This window comes from Pyrus communis, chromosome 12 (assembly GCF_963583255.1).
Source record: "Pyrus communis chromosome 12, drPyrComm1.1, whole genome shotgun sequence".
In the NCBI taxonomy this organism is placed as follows: Eukaryota; Viridiplantae; Streptophyta; class Magnoliopsida; order Rosales; family Rosaceae; genus Pyrus; species Pyrus communis.
The window spans coordinates 1,864,724-1,884,651 of NC_084814.1; the positions used below are offsets into that span (position 1 = coordinate 1,864,724).

At 38.7% G+C, this 19,928-nt stretch overlaps 1 protein-coding gene across 3 annotated transcripts; it reads right to left on the bottom strand.

Annotated features, from left to right (window-relative positions):
* Window positions 1-9,464: 9,464 nt before the first annotated feature.
* On the bottom strand, window positions 9,465-16,182 carry LOC137710780 (pentatricopeptide repeat-containing protein At4g19440, chloroplastic-like). 3 transcript variants are annotated; one of them, XM_068449904.1, is made up of 8 exons: window positions 13,418-16,182; window positions 13,229-13,316; window positions 11,513-11,601; window positions 11,025-11,125; window positions 10,884-10,932; window positions 10,520-10,765; window positions 10,289-10,377; window positions 9,465-10,047 (listed from the first exon to the last, which is right to left on the bottom strand). In XM_068449904.1, exon 1 carries the CDS (start codon window positions 15,939-15,941, stop codon window positions 13,509-13,511), a length of 2,433 nt encoding a protein of 810 aa, XP_068306005.1. In that variant the 5' UTR covers window positions 15,942-16,182; the 3' UTR covers window positions 9,465-10,047; window positions 10,289-10,377; window positions 10,520-10,765; window positions 10,884-10,932; window positions 11,025-11,125; window positions 11,513-11,601; window positions 13,229-13,316; window positions 13,418-13,508. The 3 variants fall into 3 exon arrangements, with proteins under 3 accessions (XP_068306005.1, XP_068306006.1, XP_068306007.1); XM_068449905.1 differs by having other exon boundaries at window positions 10,482-10,765; XM_068449906.1 differs by lacking the exon at window positions 11,513-11,601.
* Window positions 16,183-19,928: the final 3,746 nt, after the last annotated feature.

Here is a 19,928-nt window from a genome sequence, read left to right on the forward strand (position 1 = left end):
TCGGAACCACCTAATGTGGTCTGTACGACAAGGCTTGCACCTAACTTGGATCCAAGGCGAGCGTGTGGTGCTGGTGAACATCACGTGAAGGACTGTGCCCTGGCCCTGGGCGGGAGCACTAACACCGGGGTGCAGATTATGAGCTCTCTAAACATCTCAACTACTAATATTGCATACAAACATGAATACCACTTACCTGGCACTTACCTGGGCCTCCTCAGCACCATGCAACAGTATGCATAATTATGGTAATGCACATATTAAAATATGATGCATATATGATAGGATATTTAATTCGTATTTCTTTTAAAAATACGTTTTCTGGGAAATACGTCAAGCATACGTATATATATATATACTGAAAAATAACTGCCCACTCACATATCACATCGACGTCTCGTAGGTCCCTGAGCCTCCCCTAGATTGGTTACATTCTTCCTCTGTATAATTTTCACCTATACAAAAAGTAACCAAATTGACGTTATTTAACGCGCATACACCAAACATTCGTCCATAACTTTCTCATACGTTACTCAATTTGGGTGTATGAATATACCACGGTGATCTACACGACGTCACGAACGCGTGACAATTTTCAGAACTCAATTTGGAGCTCTCACGCGCCCCCACGCGCACTGTTCACGCGCTGCCCACGCGCGTGTCTTCTTCCTCGCGTCGCCGGACTGGTTTCGCCGGAAATAGTGTTTTGCCGGAATTTCTGGGTAAATTTCAAAGTGTCATAACTTCTTCATTTCTTAACCATTTTCAACGTACTATATATCAAAATGAAGGTATTGACGAGACGAACACATCCATACCTGTCTCGACCCCTAACTCGCCGTAGTTTCGCCGGAAAAAGCCCCGACAGCTCCGGCCAACTTTGAACACGACGATCCCGACGTCCAAACTTCTCCAACGAAGTACTCCGAGGCTCCTTGGGACCTCACTAACACATCTACAAGCTTCAAAAGTCCAAAAACTAACTAGATTAATCTTTCATGAACAGTACTCGAAATCGGAATACCTCGAATCGACACGAAAACGAAGGATTTCTCACCTGAAAATGGTATGGTTGCACTCGTACGAGCTTCACGAGTTCGATGGTGTCCTTAGTTTCTTCGATCCATCAAGGTTTGGGTGATTTGTGTGTTGTCCGTACGTTTTTGAAGAAAGAAGGAGGAAGAACGGAGCTTGGGAGAGAGAGAGAGAAGTGACAGAAAAGAGACAGAGGGATAGGGAATCACGGGAGAGAAAGAGAGTGTGTGAGTGTGTGTGTGGTCCTACAACACTACACAACACAACACTACACGTAAATGTAACGAACTAGGGGTAAAATTGTAATTTCAAATGTACGTTTCGATATTTCCGGGACGGGATGTCACAACCTACCCTCCTTAATAGAATTTCGTCCCGAAATTCAAAACAACCAATCAACGACCCCTAGTGGTCAAAGAACAATCTAGGATACAAATCCCTTATCCAATCTTCTGTCTCCCATGTAACTTCCTCGACTGACTGATTTCTCCACAAAACTTTCACTAAATTCACCGTCTTGTTCCTCAGAACCTTCTCTTTCCAATCTAAGATCGTTAACGGTTCCTCGTCATACGTCAAATCTAGATTAATTCTCAATAGTTGCACCGGAACTCCATGTGACGAATCTGCCACCTAGTGACAACGCATCGAAATATAATACATTATGCACCTTAGCCGATTCTGAAGACATCACCAATTGTATGCAACTTCATCGATTCCTTTAGTGGTCAAAAACGGTCTGATGTGTTTAAGACTTAATTTGTCTCCTTTCCAAATCTCACTATTTCTTTTCGTGAAGAAATTTCTAAAAATGTTGAATCATGAAACACATCATGCTCTTACAATAACTCTGGAAGTAATTCAAGCAACTTCACCTACTCTTCGATGATCACATAAAGTCCGAGGTACTTAGGACTTAATTTGCTTTCCTTTCCCAGCCGAATCATACTTTTCTAAAGTGAAAACTTCAAAATTATAAGATCATCTACGTTAAACACTCGATTAGTGACATGTTCAACTATTAATCTCTTTTGCCATTCCTGGCTACTCTCAGGTTAAACTTAATCACCTGAATACTTTGAGAAGACTCATCCATAGTTTCAGGGCCTACCAAAACTCTTTCGTGATCAAATCTTCTCTATCCAGAAGCATTTCTTCCACAAATCAGCAAAAATTGACACATTTCATGGTCCTTATGGCGTTACATCGGAAACTGCGCAACCAACATACTTAAGAACTCAGCAGTTCCGTAACCCAAATCTCTTCTCCATAAAACATATATAAGTATTGTTGCACTGTGGTCGTTACTCAACACTGGAGTAAATGTACTAACTTAGTACATTGATCAACTATCACTTCAAGTTCAATCATAACCATCCTATTCTCGAACTCAGCAATCTCTCTTTTTCCCTTCTTTCTTTGCCTTGGTTAATTCTTAATTTTCGTCGTTAACCATTTGAGTCTTGAGTACGACCTTACTAAAAAGACTTAACTTGAAAATTAACAATTACAACTTCTTCTCAATCTTCCATTCTCAACTTTACTTCAGTTGATTTCCAATCCACAAGAAGACAATCTTGGCAAGCGTGCCAGACATTAACTCTTACCACAGTCTTTTCACCAAGTGCATCAGCTAGAACAATTTTACGATCACCCTGGTCGTACAATTATGTTCATTAAACAATTCAATCCATCTTCGCTGTCTCATATCAAAATCCTTCCAAGTAATGGATATTGGAGACTTTTTGGATTCGTAAAAATCTTGCATTCTTACCGAATATAATGTCTTCATAACTTCACAGCAAGAATGGTAATCATGACTTCCAAATCACCAGTAGGGTAATTCATTTCATGAGGTTCCTTTTGTCGTGAAACGTATGTAATCACCCTAACATTTGCATCAACATGGATCCAATACCATTCAAGAAACATCACTAAAAACTTATGATTACCACTATCTTCTGGGAGTACTAAAATACGTGCATGAGTGAGGAATACTTCAATTGTTGAAACCTTTACTCATAATTATCATCCCACTCAAACTTAACCTCTTTTCTCGTCAATGGCAAAGCAATGACTGAAAAATCTTTCACGAACCGTCCATGATAGCTTGTTAAGCTAGGATAACTCCAAATCCCAATCACGATTCGTGGTTGTTCTAAATTCTCAATTCCTGCTGCCTTTTAAGGATTCACTTGAATACCTTCAGCAGATATAGCAAATCTTAGAATGCCACTTGATTCATTTAACTTTAGCATTTGCTAAACTTAGTATATAATCGACGTTCCCTCAATCTTTGCAATACCGATTTAAGATGTTTAGCATACTTTGCTCTAGTCTTATCAATCTTTTCAATAGCAATAACAACAAATCGGTCTAGATATCATTGGAATACTTTATTCATCAAATTCATAAGGTAGTAGATGCATTCGTCACTCCGAATGGCATCACCAAACTTGAAATGACCTTAACGAGTCCTGAAAGTTATAATAAGGGCATCCTCACTGATAATCTTCAACTAATAATATCCAGACCTCAAGTCAATCTTAGAAAATATACAACCATCTCGAAGCTGATCAAACAACCATCAATGTGAGGTAACGGATAACGGTTTTCACTTGTTACTCGATTCAACTGCTTATAATCAAAGCACAGCCTTAACGTCCATTTTCTTTCTCACCAATAAACTGGGGTTCCCCCAACGTAATGTACTAGGTTGAATAAAAACCTTTATCAACCAATTTCTAATTCTCTTAGTTCAAAAGGCAACATTCTATAATATATGGTTTGTACCTGGAGACAAATCCATAGTGAACTCTACATCTTTAACTGGCGGCAATCCAGGTAAATTCTCAGGGAAAACGTCAGGTAAATGTTTGACTACTCCCACTTCTTCCACACTACTAGAAGTGACATCACTTAGCACCACATGAGATAAATATCCTTGGCAGCCTTTTGATAATAATCTCTTTGCTCTCACAGCATAAATAACGGCCTGCCTCACTCCACTTTGCATACTTACAAAAGTAATCTCTAGTCATCCAGACCGATGGAAAATAACTGGTTTCCCGGAATTAAAGTATATACTCATATACGTAATATATCTCAAAAATGCTAGACAATATGAATGTATGTCATGCCAAGTATCATAATAGAATGCTCTAGAATAACATCGAAATCCACAATCTAATGAAACAAAAATAGCTGGCAACAATACATACTCTACTATTACTGAGCACTCTAAATAAGTACGATACTAACATAGGATAACCTACCGGTTTGCTTGCTTAACGAATCCACGAATAAGTTATTAATATTACGGTCTGCAGCCCGCAATACTGATAAATCATCGTTGTCTCGATAAGTAAGTAACAACTCTCGAGGGTGTAATATTACTATTTTGCCACTCATGAGGAAATACATACACACGTCTCAACCGCGTTTATTTACTACTTTCAAGGCAATAACATTAATAACGTAAAATTTCTACATTAACAACAAATAGACTTTAGCTAAGTCATTAAGAATAATTATCGTACTCCTAATCAAATCCGAATAATTCTGAGTATCTTGCAGTGATGTGTGGTTAACACATCCCTGGGCTTGTTGTTGTCTCCCACAACCTCTATTAGTGTAAATACTTCGCTCGTGTACACCACGGCCTAACTGACCATAATTAATATATCCAGGAACTTGCTGGATCGGCGCCAGTTGTGGCAAAGAAGACTGCTAGGGCTTCTGTTGGCTTTGGACATAATTTGCAGTTCTATGTCCCATCTATCCACTTGTAAAGCGTCCAATGCTTTCTCACCTACATTCTCAAAGGTGTCCATTATTGTACCTACAGCCCAAAGGTACATTTCTTTTACCAAAATCACCTTGTCTTTGAGATCTGGGATTACCAATACATCTATCACTTTGACTTTGACCAATGGCATTAAAACATTTGCCAAAAGAACTAGAATTAGCTTCACTTCTTTTGAAGTTCCGAATCTTTCGAGGTTCTCGAGATGACTGGCCTTTATCCTTGTCATCATTCCTCTGATTCCTATTCTTTTATCATTCTTCTTTACTCTCGCTGAACATGTTCTCAGAGTTCTCAAGGCTCAACAACATCTTGTATACTCCTGGTAAGAATTACAATGGATAGTGGTCACCCAAAATACCACTGCCTTATGCCACCCAGCCTAAAACAATATAACACTTCAATCAAAATAGCAGCAATATTCGAATGGGACGAGGCAAGTCTGAGAACTTTCTATAATACTCATTGATCGTCAGCTTTCCTTGTCTCACATTTGCAAACTCTTGCTTTCTACCATCATAAGATGCCAAAGGAAATAATTCTTTTCTTTAAACAAGTCCTTAAACAATTCTCAACCGGCTGTTTCCTCCGGTGACAACGAATTATACTCCTGTTTCCACCAGGATACAAGTTCATAACTCAAACCAGGTAGTCGTCTCAACCCTTCTGTCAAAAGGAAGATTCCTTTGACTTGCATAATCTAAAACATCTTTTCCAATTGGTTAATCCATCACTTTGCTCCCTCAGGTTCATCATTTCATAAGGTGATTCAAATTCAACTCATAACCCATCTTAAAATGTCCCTTTTTGATAATATACTGAATCACCAAAATAATAGTTTCCCCTAATAGCTAAATCAGGGAGACTAAATTCCTCTAACTACGTGGTTTGCTACGAGGCGGTGTAGTTCTGACAGAATTCACTAGAACTTCTCAAGATGTCCAAGATTGAAACTTAGGCTCTGATACCAACTTGACACACCCCGTCCCGAAGGAGGGCATGCTGGCCGTCACGTGAGAGTGACGTAACCATTTGCACAGTACGGAAGCTTTAAAGATACAATTTCTAAGATGAAACACCCAAAGGTGAGTCCTAATTTTTGGCCATTCTGTCAGAACACCGTTGAATTTCCTCGTAGTCACCACACCTTTTCAATTCTTGAACCTGGAGGGGCGCAAAACAAAGTTGAGTGGGTCAGCAAAACGAACTTATTCAAAACCTTCTTTTCTCTTTGAATATACTAACCCCTCGCCGTAAAACAAATATAGTTTCCCAGAAAATAAACATATATACGTATGTATAGATATGCCAGTCATGCTCAAAGATATATCAATCATGCTTGCAATATGCCATTCATGCTCGAGAATATGCCACAACAGAATCTCATAATCAAATGTAAATGCTCAAGCATAATTCACATCAATAACATATAATCTGGCAGCCGGGAGTCACCTAACGTGACATGTACCGCTGCATATAGAGCTCCAATCTCAACTCATCATCTGAATCTGCACACGAGTCGGAACCACCTAACGTGGTCTGTACGACAAGACTGGGTGTAATATATACGCTCTAGTGCTACGATCACGTGAAGACTGTGCGAATAATCGCGGGTCACCTACGAGTCGGAACCACCTAATGTGGTCTGTACGACAAGGCTTGCACCTAACTTGGATCCAAGGCGAGCGTGTGGTGCTGGTGAACATCACGTGAAGGACTGTGCCCTGGCCCTGGGCGGGAGCACTAACACCGGGGTGCAGATTATGAGCTCTCTAAACATCTCAACTACTAATATTGCATACAAACATGAATACCACTTACCTGGCACTTACCTGGGCCTCCTCAGCACCATGCAACAGTATGCATAATTATGGTAATGCACATATTAAAATATGATGCATATATGATAGGATATTTAATTCGTATTTCTTTTAAAAATACGTTTTCTGGGAAATACGTCAAGCATACGTATATATATATATACTGAAAAATAACTGCCCACTCACATATCACATCGACGTCTCGTAGGTCCCTGAGCCTCCCCTAGATTGGTTACATTCTTCCTCTGTATAATTTTCACCTATACAAAAAGTAACCAAATTGACGTTATTTAACGCGCATACACCAAACATTCGTCCATAACTTTCTCATACGTTACTCAATTTGGGTGTATGAATATACCACGGTGATCTACACGACGTCACGAACGCGTGACAATTTTCAGAACTCAATTTGGAGCTCTCACGCGCCCCCACGCGCACTGTTCACGCGCTGCCCACGCGCGCGTCTTCTTCCTCGCGTCGCCGGACTGGTTTCGCCGGAAATAGTGTTTTGCCGGAATTTCTGGGTAAATTTCAAAGTGTCATAACTTCTTCATTTCTTAACCATTTTCAACGTACTATATATCAAAATGAAGGTATTGACGAGACGAACACATCCATACCTGTCTCGACCCCTAACTCGCCGTGGTTTCGCCGGAAAAAGCCCCGACAGCTCCGGCCAACTTTGAACACGACGATCCCGACGTCCAAACTTCTCCAACGAAGTACTCCGAGGCTCCTTGGGACCTCACTAACACATCTACAAGCTTCAAAAGTCCAAAAACTAACTAGATTAATCTTTCATGAACAGTACTCGAAATCGGAATACCTCGAATCGACACGAAAACGAAGGATTTCTCACCTGAAAATGGTATGGTTGCACTCGTACGAGCTTCACGAGTTCGATGGTGTCCTTAGTTTCTTCGATCCATCAAGGTTTGGGTGATTTGTGTGTTGTCCGTACGTTTTTGAAGAAAGAAGGAGGAAGAACGGAGCTTGGGAGAGAGAGAGAGAAGTGACAGAAAAGAGACAGAGGGATAGGGAATCACGGGAGAGAAAGAGAGTGTGTGAGTGTGTGTGTGGTCCTACAACACTACACAACACAACACTACACGTAAATGTAACGAACTAGGGGTAAAATTGTAATTTCAAATGTACGTTTCGATATTTCCGGGACGGGATGTCACAGGTTACCCGCGTGTCACTCTCGTGTAAACTTGTTAAGGACCCGTTATTAACGGTTATTATCGTGTGACCCGATAATGACCCGATTAGTTATCGTGTTGACCCGAAACCCGTTATTTTCGTGTCGTTTACGTGTAGTGTTAACGGGTCGTGTAAGAAATTGCCAGGTCTAGTTGAGGCATTTTTATGCAATCTATCCTTTTAAAAAAACTATTTTTGTTGTTGTCAAAACTTGAAAAGAGTTTAAGCACCTGTGTTTTCAAGCACTTGAGTCAACATTACAAACGTTAGTAAAGTAAAAAACTAGATTGATAGGTCGAGCTACTTAACTTAAAATATAAATGACTGGGAATGTAAGAAAGCTAAAAAGAAAGCAATAGAAAAACTCTAGCAAGATTCAGGCCATTAAGTACAAGATAATGCTAGATAAGTTCATTGAGATCATTGTCCTTGGATTGGGTTGATTACAAAATGTTTGCCTCAGAGAAGTACTCAAGGGTGGATGGAATTGTATGTCAACCAAAAATCATACCACAGGGTGGCAAAATGTTAACAGTTTTAGAACTCAGGTATCATAGGTAGTGTGTGCCTTGAAGGAAGACTTTGTGTTTGTAGCTTAAGAGTTGAGGGTTGGTTGCTGAAGAGTAATTGGTTTATGTTAAAAAGAAGTTAGGCTGATTAAAAAATCACTTAAACGTTTTGTATAGTTGTAAAGGTTGAACTTGACGAAGGTTCTGAGCTTGAAGGCCTCTAGCTTTATTTATAGGCAGAGAAGAAGAGTTACCTCAATCCTATCGATGAGCTAGAGTAAAGGTAGATCTGTCCTTTGGTGCTGACTGTGACAAAAATTCTTGGTTGGTGGCCTTCAACTATATGTGAGGTGCTTCGCACGATCGTCATAATGACGTCAGTGTGTTGGATGACGCATATGTAGACATTAAAAGAGGCAAGATACATTTGGGCTTTCGTCGTCTCTGTGACATATTTGCCTCGAAGGGACTTATCTAAGCCCTTAGATAGGTTAGGGATAAATGAGATGGTCGTCTGAGCCCTGGTTTTGAACTTTGAAGTTGGTAGGCCGAAGTCATGCAACTTTTGCATAAATAAAAAATGTATAGGCTCCACAACATGCTTTATTTTATGTATGGCCCAAACAGTGTCTCCAGATTGTGGTAAACTTGTTTAAATTTGTAGAAGAAGCACTTATCGAAGTTGTGCGACCTAATTTGATTGCCACCAACTCCCAACAATTGACAATTCTTGAATTTTGGCAACCCCTTCCCCAATTGCGCCAACAATTTGGTTTAGGATTGTGGTGCTTTAAAAAAAAAAAACACTTTTACAAAAAAAAGTTTACCAAACACTTAACAGCTTTATTTTACAATTGTTTATTTTCATAGCATAGCAGAAACAGTTTATTTATTTATTTTTATTTTAAAATGCACAACAATACCAAACTAACCTTAACTTCCCTTCTTTTTTTATTTTGTGTGATAGCTAAAAGCTTAAGTAGAAGAAATGGTAAGGAGACAAAATTTGTATGCTAAATTTTATAAACTAAATAATAAGAAAGTTGATGACTAAAATATTACTTAATTTATTGGTAACACATTATTTAGTTTACAAATTTAGTTTATCTAGCATTACTCGTAGAAGAAAAGTTGAAATTTTTCTGCGTGTCTTTTGTGAACGTAACGCTAATTCTCAATTCCTGCAAAAGTTGCCCACTTTCTTCTTCAAGATCAAATGGCTCCCAAAAATTCTGCGTCTGTTGTTGACCAATCTGATTAGATGGGATGGAAAACCGGAGAGGCCTTTGATCGTTTCTGATAGGAATCGCTGACCCTGAACCGTTCGTTCAAAGATCAATACTCTGATGGTGTTTGCGTAAAGGTGGGCAACCAAACTACATTGGAGCCCTGCCGGCTTTCTTACCGAAAAGTTAACCCATCGACGGCCGTTGTCCAGCCTTCTATCAATCCTCTCGTATCTTTGGCATAATGAAATATCCTACTGAAACTCCGGTTGCTGAGGTTGGAACCGAGGGTTCCCTGGATGACTAGGCCTCTCAAATTCAGACTCAGGGATACAGAGTTTCAATCCGAGCAAGCTGCTAGCTGCGTTGGCATATGAAGATGTCCGTTCTACAGAACCGGCCACATTGGAGGACATGGCTAATTACGCGCACGAGCACACTTTTCCCTTACAAAGGAGAGAATTCAAACCATCAATCAAAAGGTGTTATTTCAAACCGTTTTCCAACAACAAAAAGAAGAAAGTTAACGTAGATGCTTAAAAAAAAAAAAAAACTCATATTTTGAGCCTATTATAACGATAATAGCTCAGATTCAAATTCCTCATCCACAAATAGTATATTGTCACCATTACATTAAGGCATCGGATTTAATATTTCTTTTCAAGAAACAAAACTTGAAACCCATACCTAGCGGCTATAGAGGAAGACTTGTTTTTTCACCTTATTCTGTCCTAACTGCAGCACCAGATGGTTGTGTTCTCCACCAGTACTCTCACCTAGGTTGGAAAGGCAAATAACGTTTATTAGCACAAGAAAAGAATAATGCATCAGAAACGAAACAGATAAATGAATCTCTCTCTTGCATTCCAACAGCCTTTACATGAATGGCTTTGGAAAAAAGCAGGGAACTGGTTCTACCCAAATAAACCCCGGTCAGTCAGTTGGGTGAAAATTCTCTTCATTGGCGCTGGAAAAGCCATCCTCTCCTTGAAAGATTGCGCAACAATAGAACACCGAGGCAAAGCACGCTGCTGGCTGTTGGAAATCCCATTACTTCCAGACAAAAGCAAGCAACTAAGGCAGTCAGGAAGCACCTGGGAGGTCTGTTACAACTACTGCATGTATGGGAGGTCTGCTACAACTACTGCATGTTGTAATTAACTTCTGCAAAGTTAAATTTGGACTTTGAGACTTCAAGTCTAAAATCTCTCTTCGAAATACTAGTCATCCATGGCATGATTCACAGCTAATAATATGGTACTTGTTATGTTCATAAACTTACCGTCGCTCAGGAAATCTAGTCTCTTTGATATCATCCAAATTCCTAAACCCTGGGAAGGCAAAGAAAAAAAAAAAAAAAGGAGTTGAACAAAATATCAATTATGTCATCTCCAAGAATGACTTTTTAAAAGGTACTTCAAACCTGATGTATTGACGCCCTTGTATGCTGTGACCTTGATAACCTCAACACGCTAGCTTCAAATGATCGACTGAGGAATTGCTAGGTCTGGTATCCAGGAAATCCTGATTGAAAATGAAAAACAGAAAAATTAAATAGTTGTGTAGTACAACAGAATTCAAGAAGCAGGAAGAAAAAGAAAAAAAATTCTACTAGCAACTCGAAATAATGATCACAACTTTCACCAAATTCATTAACTGTGTTTTGTGGAATGAAAAAAAAAAATAGAAATTAAACAGTAAAGCCAGGTTCGCTTGCCTAAGGTTATCTTATAAAATATCTCTTCCCCTGTTTCATGCAACACACATTTTCCGTAGCAATTTTTTATTTATTCTGTGATCAGACCAAGTTCTCTAGCCTCCATCAACCACCAATTCTATATCAACAAGGGAAAAGAAAAAAACAACTGATCAATAAATCTTCAAAAGATAAGATAATTTTAAGTAAAAGACCTTGGGAGTCAGCCATCACTTGATGTTTCAATCATTCGCTATGGCCAACTTGTTAAGCTATGTGCCTCATCGACAGAGTAGGGTTGCAACTGGCAAAAACCATAAGAATTAGTAACAGTCAATTGATACAGATTCCTTGAATTAACAAGTTAGGACATCCCTTCAAGGAATACTAATGATGTTCAATTGTTGAGATGGAAAAAAGGATATATACTACAGCCACGGTACTCAATAGTACTTTGGCAGTTAACAATGGACGTGAGCACAAGAGTGCAATTTTTCCTGAGAGATGCCACTATGCAATGATGTTAAAGGTTGTGATCATGTGCAAATCTCCTCTCCCGGTCCCAGGAACAAACGTGTGGACCACTAAAATGTAGTGGTCTTACACTTCATCTTTTATATGTAAAACCACCTAGTGAACAATCAAAAGGTTTAATTATTGTCAAATTCCTCGATCATTAATTTGGTAGTCCCCGTTTCTGGTGTTTCAGTCACATTTTGAATGGCTCCCTTAAATATGAGCAAGGATATTCCCTCTGGAAGCAGAATAGTCCCTGAAAATGCACATTAAAGTTGGGGCTAATGTATTGCTGTAGATTTTATTAAACATGACTCCTAATAGTCATCAGTCGCGACTCATCACTCGCCACGGTTCCTAGCTTATATGATATATAGGCCAAGACTATAAGTCCAATGCTCTATTTATCTCAGATCCCAAATCTCCATAAATGGATATGACCGTTTAAGGTGACCAGCTTTGTACAGCAACCACAAGTTAAGGTACTCTGGATTTGTTATAGCACCACCATTTCACAATATACACTGTCGGGCAAAGTAAATTTTGGGGTTTCTGTTTAGTCCAACGGAGTGCAGAGGGCGTTCAAGAATTCATACAGACAACCCCACTTAGTGGGATAAGGCTTTGGTTGTTGTTGTTGTCGTTTAGTCCTACAAACACTCTTCTATAAAAGTGGAGGCTTTACTTTAACCGGTCTGTTAGCTAAATGGCTGTTGAAGACTACACATCAGATGCTCTGTTTATCCCTTACTCTTGGAAGAAATATAAAGTAGTTATTCCCTAATTAACTCTTAATGCAAAATCACTTTGAAACAAAGATGATGAAAGAACTGCAACAACCCTAATTTGCAGACAGTTGGTGAGACACAAAACTTAACCTCATCCAGCTCCAGACAGCTATCACCTATGCAAATGCCCAACGCCCAATAACTCAGTAAAGCTACAATGGCACTAAAATTAATGGAAGGAGAAGCACTTAAAATATGAACCATCATAAACTGTTGAAGCCTGTAATATTTGGGAGCTAAAGGGAGTTACACTAAAAATTCCAAACTTACGGCATACAATGTGAAAATGTCATGATGTTTGCATTTATATTAACTTCTAGAAAAAAAATTGAGGATGGCACTCCAGAAGCACATGAAACAGCTAGAATCTTAAATAAGTTAGCCAAAGAAGGAAGATGTTCCTAAAAGAATAAGATGAAAAAAGAACATAGGAAATCAACAATTGTGCCAGCTAATTATTTTAATCCTAAACCAATGTCATATCATGAAAGCCTTCATCCTATTAGCAAAAATACAATAACATACATTAACACCACAAAGTTATTGAATTATAGAATCAGAAGTAATGAAAAAAATTATTCATGCAAATACGAAGCAAAGAAATGAGTAATGTACAGATCTACCAACCTCCAAATGCTCAAGAATCATTTTGGAGATGGTAAGGGGATGTATCTCATGGTCTACGGTCAGCAGTCTTAAGAACAAGAATCTGCACCTGTGAATTAACAATATTACTTCAGAACATGTTGCAAAAATTATATATGATAAGACTGTCCAAAACACAAGAATTTATCATCCAAAAAGTGAAAACCCAACCTTTTGAATGTTTTCAATCATTCCTGATTTGTACATGTAGTGGGATTAAGCAACCCTTGAACCAATGTCATAGACGTAATTTCATCTAAAGTTACTCCTTATTGGCCATGTGATCACACACTTCAAAAGCTTCTTCCACCTTCCTTTCCTTACAAAATCCATTAGTTAATGCATTATAGGTGATGGCGTCTGGGACAACTCCCATCTTTATCATCTCAGATAGAAGTCTAGTTGCTTCTTCCATATTACCTAGTTTACAGTACCCATCAATCATGACAGTGTAGGTAATCTTATTAGGTTTAATGTTAAATGAAGACATCTCCAGCAAGATATTCCCTACTTTATCCATTTGTCCTAGTTTACAATAACCATGAATTAGTGCTGTATAACATACAACATCTGGCAACAAACCCTCATTCCTCATTTCATCTAGAAGGCATTTTGCAACATCAACACTGCCAATATTGCAAAGTCCATCTATAAGGGAAGAATACGTGGCACAAGTTGGTTGAATGCCTTTGTTTTTCATGTCCAAGCGGAGACCAAGGGCTGCCGTCATATTCCCATTTGTGCTGTATGCTCTGATTAGTGTATTGTAAACAACAGAATTTAGCTCCACTTTCTTAGTTACCAACTTACTGAACAGCTTTTCACCCTCATCCACTCTGCCAGCTTTACGGTACCCATCTATCATCACCCCATATGTATAAACATTGGGAACCAGACCCTGATTTTCAAACTCATCCCAAAGTTTAACTGCATCGTCCACTTTTCCTATATTACATAGACCATGCATTAGCAAATTATAAGTATAAGTATCTGGTTCAATTCCTTGCTTAGCCATCTCTTTCTTAAGCTTAAACCCTTCCTCCACTTTTCCCTCCATGCAACAACCCGAGATAAGTGTGTTGTATGAGATTCTATCCATTACCAAACCTCTCCCTAGCATTGGTTTGAGTTGCAGAACAACTTCTTGCATGCTACCAGATTCACAAAGTCCATGAATTAAAGCATTTGAGGTCGCTGTGTTGGGTGCAAATCCTTTGTTACATAGCCTAAACCAAAGTTCAACTGCCTTGGAATGTTTTCCATCTTTACAAAGCCCACTAACCAACGTGGTAAGCAAGCCATTGCTGGGTCTACAGTTTCTTGAAAGCATTTCTATAGTGAACTTTAGAGCAGAATCGAACCTAGATTTCATGCATAAACAGTGAATGACTGAGAAACAAACAGTTTGATTTATGGATAAACCACAGGATAGCATCTTGTCTAGAATCTGCTCAGCATGCTCCAACTGATTAGTTTTACAATATCCCTGCAGTATAGAATTAAGAGTAACGGAATTGGGAGTTAACCCATGGGATAACATATCATCCTTTGTCTTTAGTGCCCCACTAATATTTCCCGTTTTACAAAACCCATCAATCAATGTGTTATAAACAACCTCATTCGGGAGAAATCCCCTATTACACATTTCCTTCAAGACACAATTTGCCTCATAAAACTTCTCCAGCTTAATCAAACCATTAATGAGTATACTGTATGTTATAAGACTCGGGTTCACATTGTTTTCAACCATCTTCTTCTTAAACTGGAAGGCCTCCTCTAATCTTCTGCTCTTACAGAGACCATGAATAACATTATTGTATGTAACAACATTTGGAGCAACCCCCTGCCCTTCCATTTTTGATAGCAAACCTATTGCTTCATCAACCTTCCCTCCCTTACAAAATGCATTAATCGCAGTAGTAAACAAATAAATGTCAGGAGAAACACCTCGAGACATAACTTCAAATACTTGATAACTCTTATGAAGTTCGCTGGCCTTCACTAACGAACTCAACAAAAAATTACAAGTCTTCAAAGACGGAAAGACACCCTTACCAGAAAAAAACATAAACACATCAACCGCGAAACCAAAACCCATATTCTTAAATTGGGTGCAGTAGACATGAATCAACAAGTCCAACGCCTGAACACCAACACCTTGTTCGGCCACGGTATTCAACGCTAACATGGCAATGGCTATCTCCATATGCCTTTGACTGGGGTTAGCATATGAAACCGGCACATTCCCATCAATCGAACGGATCAAAAGCAATCTCGCAGGGGCCACAAGATTCGAACCAACAAGCAGACGAACCAAAACACAAAAAGATCGAACAGTAAACCGGAACTTAAAAGATTCAGAAGCAAAATAGAAGAAATAGAGAGCTGTTCTGGGGTTCACATTGGAGCTAATGGAACAGAACAATCGATCAAATTGTAGAGGGGACAAAAGGGGTACGACAGCCTTGCATTTAGAAGAATCTAAATATGGTTTTGAGAGAATAGAAAATACCCAGTTGTGCAAACTCTGATCGGTCGGCTCCGGTTGATCCGGAAGCTGCAATGGCGGCGGTTGCGGAGGTTCTTGCGGGCGTTGTTGGGCGGTGCAGGTCACGCACGCGCGGTTAATGGGGGAGAAGAGAAAAAGATGGGATTTTGGGATTGAAAGCCTTCTCAAATCCATGGAAAAATGCATGTGATTAGCTCTTCTGGGTAAGTCGATTTTGTGGGTTTTAGTGCAGGGTTTATGAGAGCGAAGCTCCCATGGACTTTTGCTTTGGGATTTAGAGGATGCGGAAGAGCCACGATGCTAGAGAGAGAGAGAGAGAGAGAGACTGCGAGAGGGTCTTTGAGGTTTGCTATTCTGATGTGGCCCTTGTGGGTTTAAAGCTGTGCCGCAACGCACAGAGGGCAAAAGCAACAACCATGTCAATGTGGTGAAATCAGGGCGCGCGGGAGGGAGAGACCGCAGAGCGAGAGAGAGATGTGTTAGGATAAGCCTTGGGCTTTCTATTGGGCCAAGTGGCCATATTCTAACTCTCATCTCCCTAACCCACTACACATTCATTTCTTTTTAAGAAAAATTAACGAAAAGTTAAAAAAAAACTTCATTTTTAATGAAAAATTATTTTTAAAGGTATAGTGAATAGTATCAGGAAAAATATATAAATATGGTTTTTCGTTAAAAATAAACAGTATCAGGAGTGTTTTGTTAAACTTCCCTATGTTTTATTGAGGTTTATTTTATTTATTGACTCTTATATACCTAAACGTATGTATATAATATATTTTATTGAACTACTATACCGAAATATCTTTATTTAAATGTATTGTAACAAATTAGTGGTATATAAAAAAATATGCAAAAACATAAATGTACTGAAAAGTTCGTACCTAAACATATTGGGTAACTTACACAAACTACCTCAACTATGGATCGAATCACAATCTCATGCCTCATGTTTTAAACATTGCAATGTCATATCTCAACTTATAAATTCGTTACAATGTCATACATCTGTTAAATTTTCTATCAATTTCGCTGTTAAATGATGACACAATCAATCCATAACATTTTTCTACTGGGCTAAGTGGCCATATTCTAACTCTCATCTCCCTAACCCACTACTCATTCATTTTTTTATTGACGCCCTCAATTTATTTTTATTTATTGACTCTTATATGCTTAAACGTCTGTATCATAATATATTTTACTGAACTAATGTATCGAAATATTTTTATTTAAATGTATTGTAATAAATTAGTGGCACATAAGAAAATATGCAAAAACATAAGTGTAATGAAAAGTCCGTACGTAAACATATTGGGTAAATTACACAAAACTACCTTAACTATAGGTCGAATCACAATCTCATACCTCATGTTTTAAATATTGCAATGTCATACCTTAATTTATAAATTCGTTGTAATGTCATACATCCGTTAAATTTTCTATTAATTTCGCTATTAAGTGATGATGTGGTAGGAGCGGATCCATCCCTCACCCAACTAAATTTAAAAATTAATAAAATACTAATAAGTTAAAAAAAATTAATTTGAAAAATTAAAATATATTGAAAAAAGACTCTCTACTCTCGTCTCTCTCCCTCTTCTCTCCCTCGTCCACTCCTCACCCAACCCCACCCCACCCCTCACCCAACTGTTACCATTTTTCCCCATTAATTTCTTACCTTTTAGCCTTCTCTTCTTCTTCTTCAGCTCTGCAGACAATCCAATCTCCAACCCACTTTACCATTGTCTCCCCCAAACCCAAAACCCTCTCATATGCTCCTCCCTCAAACAAGGAAAACCCCATCTACCCTCCTCCAAAACGACATCAAAGGAAACCATCCAAACGGTCTGAACACGAGATTTCGTTCGAATCTCGCCGGATCTGGAGATGAAAACGACGACGATATGTTCGTCCCCGAACTCTACGCTCCATGCCCATCACACTCCGAGCCCCCCGCCATCACCTTTCCGATCGTTGTTTTGATTGTGAAATCGACGGAAGCCATTTTCAACGGCGATGAGCATAGGAATCCGATTGATTCTCGCTGTAGTTCAAAACCATAGGGTTTTTAGGATTTGGTTTGGTTTAGCAATGATTTTCCGGGTTTAGGAGTTGCGGTGAGATTTGCCAAGTTTGGGGGTGATAATGGCAAGTGGGAGGGAGGAGGAGGGAGTGAGGCAAGTACGAAGGGACGACGGCGTTCTAGGTAGAAAACAGGGAGAGAGGTTTTTTAAATGAAAAATTAATAATTTATTATTAATTAATAGAAAATTTAACAGAGGTCTAAATTGCAACGAATTCTTAAGTTGGGGTATAACATTGCAATGTTTAAAACATGATGTATGAGATTGTGGTTTGACCTATAGTTGAAGTAGTTTTGTGCAATTTACCCAAACATATTATACTAAACTAGTATACGAAAATGTTCGTACTTAAATATATTGTAATTAATTAGTGACACATAAAAACATATACAAAAGCATAAGTGTACAGTGTACCAAAAAGTCTACCAAAATATTTTCTTATAAAATACTTACCCTAAATTGGTGATGGAAAATGTCAACAAATAAAGCTAATTAATTAGAAATTGTTTTAAACAATTATGGAGGTCATAAAGAGAGAGAGAAAGGTGTGGCAATAGTAGAGAGAAGAGAGAGATGTGTAATTGTGAGTGTGTTTGATTCACCCCATTGTGCCTTTATTTATAGTAATAGAAAGGGTAAAACCTTTCCCTTTAGGATTACAACATTTAATAGGTAATCTAATCTTAATAGGAATATATAATATTTTCCCAGACTCCCTAGGATTTACACAATCACATTCATATTCTAAATATGACTGCAACACTCCCCATTGAGTGTGTAAATACTCAACAAATCATCGCATTAGATTCTTCAGCATATAAGGTAGAATAGTTGATGAAGTCATCGGCATAACGAGTGATCGCAAGTCTCAAATTTACTTTGAAGTATGCATTTGTAAAAACTCACAAAAACCTTGTTATGGTAAAACCCAATGAATGGGGAAAACCCACAGACTAAGGAGAAAAGTAAGAAAAATATACATAATGTCTAAAACGCTCGTCAAACTAGACGAAGGTAGTGAACTCAGCAAAGTATGATCATCTCGGGATGGGTGCCTCATTAAAATCTAGTTAGGTAGCAAAAACCCAGTGGGAAAAATGCTCCTAATCGTAGGGAAAAAGAATACATTAAGATCATGTGAGTATGCTTCAAGATACTCCCCCTGAGTTAGACATAACTTCTAAATAAGAGAACTACAAGCGATTCAACTCAGATAATTTACTCATACTGATTTCTTGGACGAGCTTCTGAAATGTAGACTTGGGCAATGACTTGGTGAAGAGATTGGCCAAGTTGTCTTGGGAACGGATTGCATGACTTCAATCTCCTGATGCTTTGCTGATGTAGATGAAGGCGTAATATGTCTTGGCGTTGGCTTCGTTAATGTATCATGGCATGGTCGGGTTGATACATGCGGCATAATCTTTATGGATCGTCGTCGGGACTCAACGATGGATGAAAACACAGCAAGTACTTCGAAATTCTCAACAAAAACTCCTAACTATGTCTCACTTGTGGCGTAGTGAAGTGAGGTGAGTCTTGGAACGATTCGAAGATTTCGTAACTAAGGTTATATCGTGGACCTCCAAGATATTGCGATATCCCTAACGGTAAAGGCATAACCATTTGGAGATTTTGCCTTGTGCGGGTTTGATAAGTAACCAGCGTCAGCATAACAAACAAGGCAAGCATTGTTCCAAGGATCAAGGGGATTGCATTTACTGAAAGGCGATGGGATTTGCCCATGTAGTACCTTTAGGGTACGTCTTTAATACCAATTCAGTGGATGCGTGTAGGCGCGTTGCTACATCTTTACCAATAGATCAACAGCGAAGGAGATGTCCTGTCTAAATACAATGAGCTAAGTACAACAAAGTGTAAAGTTGAACTTTAGATATGGAATTTCGGATTCCATAACCTCTTCAGGGTCTCATGTGCATATAACGTATGGACGATCAAAGGTATACTCAAAAGTAACACATTCGGGGTGTAGTTCGACTAGTAGACCAAAATATCGTTAGAACAATACTTGAACTTCAGGTCAAAGTATAGACGAGTTTTCCCAAGATCCTTCATCTCAAATTCC

What these genes read in the sequence shown, in the direction of transcription:
- LOC137710780 (XM_068449906.1), bottom strand. Translation starts at nt 15,941, where the DNA reads ATGCATTTTTCCATGGATTTGAGAAGGCTTTCAATCCCAAAATCCCAT.